We start from the raw sequence: 12,674 nt of genomic DNA on the forward strand, positions 1-12,674 counted from the left end.
TTTCTTTCCCACAATGCCTTGCAAACCTCCAACTTTGCTGGGAATCACACATTTCTACTACATTTTTGTGATGGAACCTTCCGGAATCTGCAGGAATACACAAACCTCCTACCTCTCAACATTGTCTCATCTATACCGATAAAAATTATGCTGCATTTGTCAGACAACTTTTTTTTTATTTCAATCTGCCTTTTTGGACCCGCTTTGTTTCCCCCTCGATTTCCACATGTTTTTGGCTCTTCCCTATCACAGGCACTTGGCCCACCTACACAAGTGAGGTATCATTTTTAACGAGAGACTGAGGGGAACATTGGGTGGTAGGAAATTTGTCCCGGTGGTGTGATCCCAAACAGAAATGTTGGAAAATTTAGATTTTTTAGCTAAATGTGAGGTTTGCTGAGGATTCTGGATAAGAAAACATTGGAGGATCCACGCAAGTCAAACCACCCTGCACTCCCTCTAGTGTCTATTTTTCAGAAATGTCTGGGTTTGGTAGGTTTTCCTAGATGGCTGCTGAATCCAGGAACAAAAACGCAGGTACCCCCCTCCCCACCAAAACAGGTAGTTTTGTATTTAATAATTTTGATGTGTCCAGATAGTGTTTTGGGGCTTTTTCTGTCGCAAGACCTAGGAGTACCCACACAAGTGAGGTACCATTTTTATCGGGAGACTTGGGGGAAATGCACAGGTTTGGTAGGTTTCCCTAGGTGCCGGCTGAGCTTGAAGACAAAATCCACAGCTAGGCACTTTGCTAAAAACAGCTCTGTTTGCTTTAGGAAAATGTGAAGTGTCCACGTTGTGTTTTGGGGCATTTCCTGTTGCAGGTGCTAGGCCTACTCACACAAGTGAAGTACCATTTTTATCAGGACACTTGGGGGAACGCTGGGTGCAAGGAAATTTGTGTCTCCTCTCAGATTACAGAACTTTCTGTCACTGAAATGAGAGGAAAATTTTTTTTTTGGGACAAATTGTGAGGTTTGCAAAGGATTCTGGGTAAAGGAACTTGGTGAGTGCCCCACAAGCCAACCCATTCTGTAATCCCATAGGTGTCTAGTTTTAAGAAATGTCCTGGTTTGCTAGGTTTTCTTAGGTGCTGAATGAGCTAGGGGCCCAAATCCACAAGTAGGCACTTTGCAAAAAACACGTCAAATTTCAATGTAAAAATGTGATGTGTCCATGTTACGTTTCCTGTCGCAGGCACTTGGCCTACCCACGCAAGTGAGGTACCATTTTTATCAGGAGACTTGTGGGAAAACAGAATAGAAGAACAAGTGTTATTGGCCTTTGTCTTATTCAACATTTTTTCTTTCCAAATGTAAGACAGTGTGTAAAAAAGACATCTATTTGAGAAATGACCTGTAATTCACATGCTAGTATGGGACCCCGGAATTCAGAGATGTGCAAATAACCACTGCTTCTCAACACCTTATCTTGTGGCCATTTTGGAAATGCAAAGGTTTTCTTGAATCCTATCTTTCAATCTTTATATTTCAGCAAATGAATTGATGTACGACCGGAATACAGGGAGTGCAGAATTATTAGGCAAATGAGTATTTTGACCACATCATCCTCTTTATGCATGTTGTCTTACTCCAAGCTGTATAGGCTTGAAAGCCTACTACCAATTAAGCATATTAGGTGATGTGCATCTCTGTAATGAGAAGGGGTGTGGTCTAATGACATCAACACCCTATATCAGGTGTGCATAATTATTAGGCAACTTCCTTTCCTTTGGCAAAATGGGTCAAAAGAAGGACTTGACAGGCTCAGAAAAGTCAAAAATAGTGAGATATCTTGCAGAGGGATGCAGCACTCTTAAAATTGCAAAGCTTCTGAAGCGTGATCATCGAACAATCAAGCGTTTCATTCAAAATAGTCAACAGGGTCGCAAGAAGCGTGTGGAAAAACCAAGGCGCAAAATAACTGCCCATGAACTGAGAAAAGTCAAGCGTGCAGCTGCCACGATGCCACTTGCCACCAGTTTGGCCATATTTCAGAGCTGCAACATCACTGGAGTGCCCAAAAGCACAAGGTGTGCAATACTCAGAGACATGGCCAAGGTAAGAAAGGCTGAAAGACGACCACAACTGAACAAGACACACAAGCTGAAACGTCAAGACTGGGCCAAGAAATATCTCAAGACTGATTTTTCTAAGGTTTTATGGACTGATGAAATGAGAGTGAGTCTTGATGGGCCATATGGATGGGCCCGTGGCTGGATTGGTAAAGGGCAGAGAGCTCCAGTCCGACTCAGACGCCAGCAAGGTGGAGGTGGAGTACTGGTTTGGGCTGGTATCATCAAAGATGAGCTTGTGGGGCCTTTTCGGGTTGAGGATGGAATCAAGCTCAACTCCCAGTCCTACTGCCAGTTCCTGGAAGACACCTTCTTCAAGCAGTGGTACAGGAAGAAGTCTGCATCCTTCAAGAAAAACATGGTTTTCATGCAGGACAATGCTCCATCACACGCGTCCAAGTACTCCACAGCGTGGCTGGCAAGAAAGGGTATAAAAGAAGGAAATCTAATGACATGGCCTCCTTGTTCACCTGATCTGAACCCCCTTGGAGAACCTGTGGTCCATCATCAAATGTGAGATTTACAAGGAGGGAAAACAGTACACCTCTCTGAACAGTGTCTGGGAGGCTGTGGTTGCTGCTGCACGCAATGTTGATGGTGAACAGATCAAAACACTGACAGAATCCATGGATGGCAGGCTTTTGAGTGTCCTTGCAAAGAAAGGTGGCTATATTGGTCACTGATTGGTTTTTGTTTTGTTTTTGAATGTCAGAAATGTATATTTGTGAATGTTGAGATGTTATATTGGTTTCACTGGTAATAATAAATAATTGAAATGGGTATATATTTTTGTTGTTAAGTTGCCTAATAATTATGCACAGTAATAGTCACCTGCACACACAGATATCCCCCTAACATAGCTAAAACTAAAAACAAACTAAAAACTACTTCCAAAAATATTCAGCTTTGATATTGATGAGTTTTTTGGGTTCATTGAGAACATGGTTGTTGTTCAATAATAATATTAATCCTCAAAAATACAACTTGCCTAATAATTCTGCACTCCCTGTAGAATGAAAACCCATTGCAAGGTGCAGCTCATTTATTGGCTCTGGGTACCTAGGGTTATTGATGAACCGACAAGCCCAATATATCCCCGCAACCAGAAGAGTCCAGCAGACGTAACAGTATATTGCTTTAAAAAATCTAACTTCGCAGAAAAAAGTTACAGAGTAAAACGTGGAGAAAAACAGTTGTTTTTTTTTTACGTCAATTTTATTATTTTTTATTTATGTTGTTATTTTAGTAGGAAAACACTGTAGGATCTACACAAATGACCCCTTGGTGAATTATAAATTTTGTCTACATTAAAATGGGGTATGTCCCAGTAAAATGCCAAAATTGGGTTGAAAAACTGCGTTTTCTGATTCAAGTCTGCCCGTTCCTGAAAGCTGTGAAGATGGTTATTTTAGCACCGCGAACCCTTTGTTGATGCCATTTTCAAGGAAAAAACACGAGCCCTCATCTTCAGCCCTTTTTTCACTTGTTTGAAAAAACGAAATTTTTGCTGCATTTTAGCAAATTTCTTTGTCTCCTTCAGGGGAACCCAAAAAGTCTGGGTACCTGTAGAATCCCTGGGATGTGGGGGAAAAAGGACTAAAATTTGGCTTGCGTAGCTTATGTGGACAAAAAGTTATGAGGGCCTAAAAGCGAAGATCCCCAAATAAACAAAAAAATCCCTGGCACCCGAGAAGGAAAAGTCCTGGCAGCGAAGGGGTTAAACATTGGCAGCGACGGGGTTAAACATTGGCAGCGAAGGGGTTAAACACCTCGTTTGAATCTGTGTTGCTGTGAGCAACATCGCGCTGGGGGAGCGGAGAGGACACCCGAGCTGAAACATTCAGGAAGGAGCTGACTGAACAAGCATCCTCTGACGTAGGGGGTGCAGATTCGGACGGGGGAGCGTCAAGCGTCAGAACACCGAAAGATTCAAAGGACAACGCACCACTGGGCAGCTTTAGAAGAATTCAGTATGTGGTGTCCTGCGCGTGCGCAGAACTAGCTGTTGGTTTTGCTCAGCTGAAATATTTAAGTCCTTGCTGTGCTGGTGTGGTTGTTCATCCGGTGTCTGTCCCGGTGTTTACCATGTCCGGCCGGGTCAAGCCTCGCGCTGCAGCTAACGCGGCATCCATGGCGTGCGGAGAATCCGTGAGTGAGAAGATCCTGCGGGACGTACACGGGCTATACACAGACCCCGAAAGCGGTGAGAGCTCCTAGCAGAGATTCGAGACTCGTCTGTACTTAACTCTTGAAACAGATACACTTCTCCTTCTCCTGAATTGTACTTAGCGCTTACTATTCTTGACGAGACATTCGAATCTATGAAGTTTGTAGAACCCTGAGCAAACAGGTCACCTGCCAAAAAGTATGTAGTGTGCTTCTTAATCGGAATGTGGGGCTCGTGCATATACGTTGCCTTCTTACCCCGAGAAAATTTCTCACGAGTCGTGCGTGTATTAGGGTTCTGGAAAAGCCTGGTGCTGATACTCGAATAGCAGTTGCCATAAAATGCTCTTTATTCTTTTAACACAGAAAGTCATGCACCGTCGTAAAAAAAAACATAGGACTTATCTAAACCTAAAAAGAGGGATAAAATACAGTTTTGAACGATGGACCTGATTCTTTTACCTTCCTTGGCATTAAGATGCTTGCCGTGCATGCAAAATACAGGTCAAGTAACAATACTAGTTGCAGATTTTTTTAGTCTGTGTTGGAGGCGGCTGGGTTCGGTTAGCTAAGAGTAAGCTTAGCCAGGCGTAACGTGCCATTCCTGTCCAATGTGGTCAAGTACAATTGCTAGGTAACCTATGCTCATCCTTAGGTAGCTTGGCACGGAGCAGTCAGGCTTATCTCGGAGGCAATGTGTAAAGCAACAGCACCTTCCCACAACACCCAGGCTGAACGACTCCAATGAGAGACTTCACACGGGTTGTATGTATAGGAAAACTGTATTCAATACATACCCATGGTTAATGCAGTTTGATTATAATATTATCTCAGTGTAAATTCAATCACACAATATTCAATGTACACTTGGGCATGAATCTCAATGAACCCCCCCCTACACATGAAAATGGGTCCCACTGAGTTAGACATTGATCGCTGAATATACATTTGAGGAACCCACTCATTCCCTCTCTGCACCCCCATAGGTACCCACAATCAGTGTGACGTGCAATCCAGGCTATGCCTTGGGGCCGACAGTAGCAGCATAATATATACCACAATAATCCACTCTCCCACCTATAGCCATGGCCTCAGCTGCGCTAGTAAACTGTGAGTTCAACCTTGTGAACTCCCTGACAGAGCCTGAGTACCCAGCAACACCACTGTGCTGCCCCAGCACTCGTTCTCCCTCACATCCATCCCACCCCTGTGCACGGGTATCAGTGGTTGCTGGTGCACATGCATGCACTTGCTTTCGGCACCCTAATGCAATGACTTGATAACTGGTAAGTGGATGCCCATATGCTTGCACACCCTCTGGGTCCCAACCCCCCCTCCACATGCCAAGTAGCGTCCACTTAACCTTTCCACATTACAACCCCACGGATTATAGTAACTTTCCCCAGGGCACCCACTTGCTCATGGCTAAGTCACAACTCCCCAGTTGTCGGGTTCAAGGTGGAGGACATGAAAGACAACAGCTAGTAAACAAGGAGGAGACATTCAGGCTCTCAAAAGGAGGTTCACTCTGAGGTCTGCAGAACACAGGGGGTTGGTCACCGTGGCCAACTGTTAGACTCGGAGACGCCTAGGACCGATAGATAATCCAATATTACTAAATAGTAACCAAATTCAGCATCTTGGGAATAGAGGGGCACTGTCGGGTCGTGTTGACTAGACCCGTCCTCAACACTTTAAGTTTGCACAAAACATTTTTCACGTCCGTGTCTCTGGATTCGAGACACCCTCTCTTGTGCTTGTGAACTTCCGGTGGCCCCAGACAGGTTTGTTCCACGTAGAAAGTGCTCAGAGCTCTGACCCGATGACTAGTGGTTCCAAGGTGGCACCATGTTTCTTCAACCAACTCCTAGCATTGTATCCCCTCGACAGGAGGCACTAGTCTGGTGCGTAAGACTTGAACTGCACCAAACCTTCCAGTTCCACTTGTGACTTGTTTTTTGTACCCCTCTGGGTTGAGGTACTCCGTCCAGTACGGAATGACCTTAGCAGTACTGGACTCTCCGGACGAATACACTAGATGCAAGTTCTGTCGTGCAATATGAGGCCACGTAAAACACTCCTCTGGTCTACCCACACCTCCACAGGTTCCAGCCTATGAATGGGCACAGCACACAATGAACATGCAGCCAAGGGTCACACAAGAAATATTTCCACTCAACCTCAAGGAGGCCCCAGCAGGGTCCCGCAACCGTGATCTAGTCACCTCACAAGACGCCTCTAGGTGCAGTGGTCCCTACGATGAAGGGCCACACACTAGTAGTGCAAGTAGTACATTGCTACCCTGCGCCTGGTCTCCAGACTTAGTTCCTGGTCCACATGCACACCGCTCCTACCAGGTGGAGTCCGGCACGATGTACGTGCAATCAGAGGGCACCGCTCTCTGGATCTTAACAATCACAATGTAAGTCTCGCAGAGAACAGTGGGGCAGCCAACCTGCCCTTGGAGAGCCACTTCAGGATGCCACACAGCCGCAGGCAATCAGCCTCAGGGCAGTCTCTAGTCGGTAAGGGTGTGTTGATCCCCTGCCTTGGCTAGTTATCCTCCTGGGTACCCAGAGTTCTCTGACAGCGCGCTGACGTGGTCAAGCCACACTGGCCCCATGTATTCCCGGCAGTACTCTAAGTTGCAGACTTTGAGTACCCCTAGTTATACTAGGTAAAACCTTTGAAGTGGGGGGGTGGGTCCGAAAGGGTATTCTTTTGAACCAAGGATGTCTCCCCTAAATTTCCTCAATTTCTGCCCTGGGGTCCTGGAATGCAGATCTTTATGGGTTCCAGGCTCTGGCTCCGGTAGGCCAAGTGTCACAACCTCTCCCACCATCTCTCAACAGGCCCCAAATGGCAGGGATCTGTCATTATGAATGCCAGAGTTTTATAGCAGTCATATGGAGAATGTGCAGATGTACTCTTCCCTTGGACCGCTGGAATAAAGCCTGATTTACTTTGCACTAGAACCAGTCCCAATGCCTAGAAATGCCCACTTCCCAGAAGTGGCATTTCATGGCCAGGGTTGACAAAGCTATTGTTACCAACGGCTCAGGCTTGTCATCCTTAGTCCAACGATACCAAACAGTATGAGGCTGCTCCCCTGCAATCCATTATTTCAGCAGGACTTAATAAGCCTCAGTGTCTCGTATCACTGTATGGTAGGCCAACTCTCACTGGCAGTGTGAATTCGCATGGGTGTTCGGCACTTCCCGGTCACTTGTTCCCTAGTGTACGCATCAACCTGCCAAGGCAGGTGACACTTAAGTTACAGCCACCACAATGCTTCTGCGCCTCGGTCAGCCTAAGACCTCAGGCTCTGTTCCTTGCATGAATGCTTGTGTGTAAATATGCGAGCTGTTGTCACTTTATCCATGTGCCCATCCACATAGCAACCACCCCACCCAATCGCAGACATGGATGCCTGGGTTGGAGAGGCCAACCCCCATCCATACCTGGCCCTTCCTGGGTAATCAAACCAGCACACTGGTGACAGTGGCAGTTTCTAACTCGTGGCGTGGGCAATTTCACCCTGCATTGGCAGAGGGAAAGTGCTCCGAGCTCCTAGGCTCTTGAGTCCTATGGTGTCCAGCACTGGTAAAACATCTTCTGGGCCACTGCACCAGCGCACTACACAGGGTGGGGTGTTCTCCAGAGCATGGGCATGCTGGTACAGGTGGCTGTGCCGAGCCCGTACTTTACCCGGCTCTCCAGGCCTGAGGCACACTCCGGGTCCAACCATGGCCTGTCCCATACATGCTGGCCAGCGCAGTTTCCCCATTCAGGGAGCACTTTTGCCTGCATCTCCACCCTGCCCACACAGGGGGCCAGTGCTTTGTGGCCACATATCCGGGAACCAGCTTCCGACCTTAGGAACTGTCTGGCTCACTTTTGGTAGGCCATCTCCCACCTCGCCCGACCCTCTTAGAGAGGTCCACCTCTACCTCAGCACGTCTTTCGGGAGGTGCCCGCCTCGATCCACGTCTACCACCGACCCCTCTTCTGGGGCCCTCCAGGGATAGTGTACACTCATGTCCAGCACCTCTCATGTGATTCCTGTGCGGAGCGCAGGCGCCTGCAGGCATGTTCAATCAAGCCTCTGGCATGGCCACCCAACAGGACAGCACATGTGCCCAAATTCCATTGGCAACAAGGGCTGCAGCACCCACCAGGTATCTAGTACTCCTGTCGCACTGGGAAAGCTGGGGGTTGCGCTCCAGCCACGTCCTCCCCGACCCACACTACTTCGCTTTGTATTGTTCCTCAAATGCTCCATTCTGTAAGCATCCCTGTACATTTTGTTCTTATTTTGTCACATTTGCTGTGCATTCAAAAGAGAGTGGTTACATTTTAGGCTCTGTCTTCCAGAGAGATTGTTTACTTTTCTTTCTCTTTGTTGTATTTGTTGCAACGCAGCTCTCTGCACTTTATCTTCATGGTGGCCGTGCCTTTCTTTTGTTCTGCACGGCTCACCCACCTGTGTTTTTTAATCACTTGGAGCACACTTTCTTGCGGTGCCCATTTCATGAGCTCCGTGCTTTGTATCTTACTTTCCTGCTCATTTTGTTAATTACTTGGTACGTACTTTATCTTTTACTTTCTTGCTCATTTAATATGTTGTTGCTTTTTCCTCCCCTGTCAGTGCTTGCACGTCCCTCCGACCTCCTCCCTTGTCGCTGCATTTTTATTTTTAAAGTGCTGTTCTGCCAGGTTTCTGTCGAACAAGAGCATGAGGCATTGCAGCCTTTCACAGAGTACGGTGCTCAACAAGCGCTTACTCCCCTTCTTGAAATCTGCTCCAGGCAAAAGTTGAACATGGGGACGGCACCTCCACCTCTGTCCTGTTCATCACCCCACCCGACAGACAAAGCTATTAACTCGACCACAGCCGAGACCTTTTGGCTCTGCCAATGCCTGTTTAATTCTGAACTGTTGGAAACAAATACTTGAATATGATCAAATCAGTACCCTAGATGATGCCATTTCCACACATTAACGTTTGTGCACTGTGTAGTTTTATTATCAAATTGCATGTCTGTGCAAATATAATGGTAATATCAATTGAAAATCTCTTGTCTGTAATGTCTGAGCTACCGAACAATGCGTACTCCACGTTACGCTACTCTACTCTGTACCATCCTATGCCACTCCAATCTATTGTGCACATTCCACACCACTGCACTCTGCTCTGCACCACTTTACGCCACTTTACCATTTCACTCTTTGGCACTCTTCTCTGCATCACTGTACTCCATGCCAATGCACTTTATGCCATTCTACTTTACACTACTGCACTCTGCACCACTCCAGTCTAAGCCACTCTACTCTGTACGACCCAACTCTACGCCCCTGCAGCTTACCCCAAGCTACTGTATGGTACTCCAATCTACTCTGCCTCACTGCACTCTAGAGCACTTTACTCTGTCATTACACTTTACACCACTCTACTCTGTCACTGCGATTTACCCTGCACCACTCTACTCTGCCACTTTACTCTACTCTGAAACAATCTACACCACTGCTTTCTATTTCTGTCCCTACCTCTCCTGCCCAGAGTGCTGGAAAAATCAGAAAAGACCTGGCACAAGTCATCGTAGTGGCTTCAGACTGGGTGAGGAGAAGTGAACCCAGAACTTCAGGCCATGAGCACAAGTCCTTCGATCCGGCTGCCCCTTCTGAAGGGCATCCTGTACTAGCAGCAAGGCAGGTCCCCCTCACCTGGGCCTACACAACGTACACCTCCATGAGTGGAAATTGAGCAGCAACAGTTGATGGTTTCCGATCTCCCTTCTGAAGTGGTTGGTGTTATTTTGGAAGCTCGGCATCCATCCAACCTCAAGATGTGGCTCTTCGGATGAGGCAACCCCTCCAGCCCACCCTCCCTTCCATCGCCTTGAGACCCTCACAGGTGAGTAGCCGTGCTTTACAAATACTGATCGATTGATCATCTGCCAAGACTATCTGCCAGACGCTGGCTGAAGTTTAGTGTTCCTCCTGTGACATAAATGCAAATGTGCCTGATGTTCTATTTTTCTTATCCTTCTTGTTTTAGCCCCACAATGCTTTGCTGTGGCAAAAGTTAAGGGTTAGCTTTTGGCCTTCTTATATTTGCTGATCAGCCACCCCTCTTCAAGTCACTGGCTGTCGTGTGTGTTTTTTGTTTTTTTGTTTAAGGGGCTGATGCATATGTTTGCTCCAACACTGTTTGTCATACTGAGTGGGATGTTGAGTTGATCTTTAACTGAGGTGCACTTCTTTTGAATCGATGCACCCTTGTCCTCCCTGTCTGATCACCATCAAGATGGCTTTCTTTTTGCCGTAACATCAATGAGACAAGTTGTCAAACTGCAGGCACTGTCTGTGGTACAGCCATACACCTCATTTGTTTCCCAGACAAGCTGGTCCTTCGTACAAAAGCACATTTCTGCCAAAGGTAGTAACACTCTTCCAAATACAGCAGTCCATAATCTTGCCAAAGTTATGTGCACCGCTGCATTCCACCAGCGAGGAATAGTGGCTACACCATCTGACCCCTGTGAAGTCCCTGAGTTTCTATATCGACTGGACCACATACTACAGACAAAATGACCGACTTTTCATTGGTTTCTCTGGAGCAAAAAATGAGAAAGCAGGGCAAAAGTGAACCATCTCCTAATTGATTGTATTATGCATCATGATCTGCTATGGGCTTGCTGTAAAGCAGCCCCCAGAACACTTTTATTCTACCATAGTAAAAACACCTACCCCTGTGCTGGAGCACAGTGTGCCAGTTGTGGACCTCTGTATGGATGCTAAGTGGATGGCCATCCACATGTTTTCAAAGCGCTATTGCCTGTACAGCCAGGTCTGGCATTATGAGTATTTCACCTAATCTGTCTTGCAAGATTTCCTGGTGTCAGCCATTCCACAAACGCCTCCTGGGGAGGTCGTAATGATTTGGAGTAAAGGGCAGGAGTCTGTGGTTAGGAGTCACGGTCAGAAGAATACATTAATTACCTTCCGTAATGGCTTTTTTAACATTTTCATATAAAGCTCTTTATCAACAATAAGTACAAAAGTTCCATAGTATAAATCCAAGAGAGTAATCGCAACATCTCAGGATCACATACCAAACGGTGGGTCTGACAGCAAGTAGTAAAAGGTAGACAAGAAACAGCAGTGGCGGTTCGATATCAGAGGGTAAAGTATATATGAAAGAGGAAATACATAGAGAAGTGAAATGGGTACGGTTTGCCCACCCACAGGAGTAGAGAAATACTGAGTCACAAGAGCATAGTCCAGTTAATGCGAAGAATGAGCCTCCTCCCCATCATCTTCGGCCAAAGGAGCTAGTAACAGTAGATAGTCTGAGTGGCTGCCATATATCTTTAAGCCTAGATGATGGAGGCTGTAGTGAAGTATAGAGTTTGCATGCTGTGTTGCAGTAAGACAGATCTCACAACCAAGTGGTCACTGTAGGGTGGGTGCTACTACCCCAGTGGAGGGCAACCTGTTGTTTGGTTAACAGCAACGCAAGAGCAGCAAAACACTGTATGCCCATAGGCAGGGGCTTAACATACCCTAATAATGCCAAAAGTGGGTCAGAAGTATGCTCCAGCTCTATCATGCAAGACAAACCAGTATGAACATTGTTAGGAATGGGGTCTTGAGTTGGCAGTGGTTTGCACCCTGTCCAAGTAGTGACCTTCACTCTTCTAGTCGGGACAAGGGATCCAAACAGCTAAGATGACCCCTGGTAGCTTGGCATGAGAATGAGTGAAAACACAACAAAAAGACTCCACACCATTTTGGAAAAATAGATAATATTTATCTTAGTAAAACAAGACCAAAATGACAAAAATCCAGCGTGGTGAGGAGTCTATTACTTACGGTTGCAGGGGAGGTTATGTGGTGTCGATGGCTGTTCCTTATGATCCGGCGAGGTTGATTTAATCCATCAGATCATGACACGAGGCTGCAACTTTGCACTGTTGAGATCACACCACAGGTGCTGAGGTGGAGTCTGGTGTCACAGACATCAGTGACATGGCACTCAGGACTCACTCTGTAGTAGGACTTCAGAGGTGCTGCAGCAGCATTGGGCCTGTGGCGTCGGTCGCTGCACTCGGCGGGAATCACGGCTCCGGTGCAGGCAGGGGCGCAGAGTCAGACTGCTAGGCTGGTTCTAAAGTCGCTCTGGAGTTGACATGCTGGTTTCTTTTTGGTCACAACAGAACTCGCTTTCAAGGGCCCAGGGACTAGATTTGGCACCACTTGGCAAGTCGGGACGGACCGCAAGAGAGCCCCGATGCTGGCAGATAAAGTCCTTGATGTTCCTGAGACTTCTTAACAGGAGGCAAACTCAGTTCAAGCCCCTTTCAAAGCAGGATGTAGAAAGCAAAGTCTAGTCCTTCCACTCCCAGGACAGAAGCAGCAGACCAGTACAACT

General features: G+C 46.8%; 1 protein-coding gene across 1 annotated transcript in view; it reads left to right on the forward strand.

Moving 5' to 3' along the window:
• The first annotated feature begins 3,841 nt into the window (after positions 1 to 3,841).
• The window catches only part of LOC138304177 (uncharacterized), a 152,122-nt gene continuing 143,289 nt past the window's right edge, over positions 3,842 to 12,674 (forward strand). Inside the window, exon 1 of the mRNA XM_069244012.1 lies at positions 3,842 to 4,277. Within this exon, the coding sequence (XP_069100113.1) occupies positions 4,160 to 4,277 (118 nt within the window). The 5' untranslated portion in view covers positions 3,842 to 4,159. The remainder of the gene's footprint in view (positions 4,278 to 12,674) is intronic.

Source organism: Pleurodeles waltl, chromosome 7, assembly GCF_031143425.1.
Source record: "Pleurodeles waltl isolate 20211129_DDA chromosome 7, aPleWal1.hap1.20221129, whole genome shotgun sequence".
Taxonomy (NCBI): domain Eukaryota; kingdom Metazoa; phylum Chordata; class Amphibia; order Caudata; family Salamandridae; genus Pleurodeles; species Pleurodeles waltl.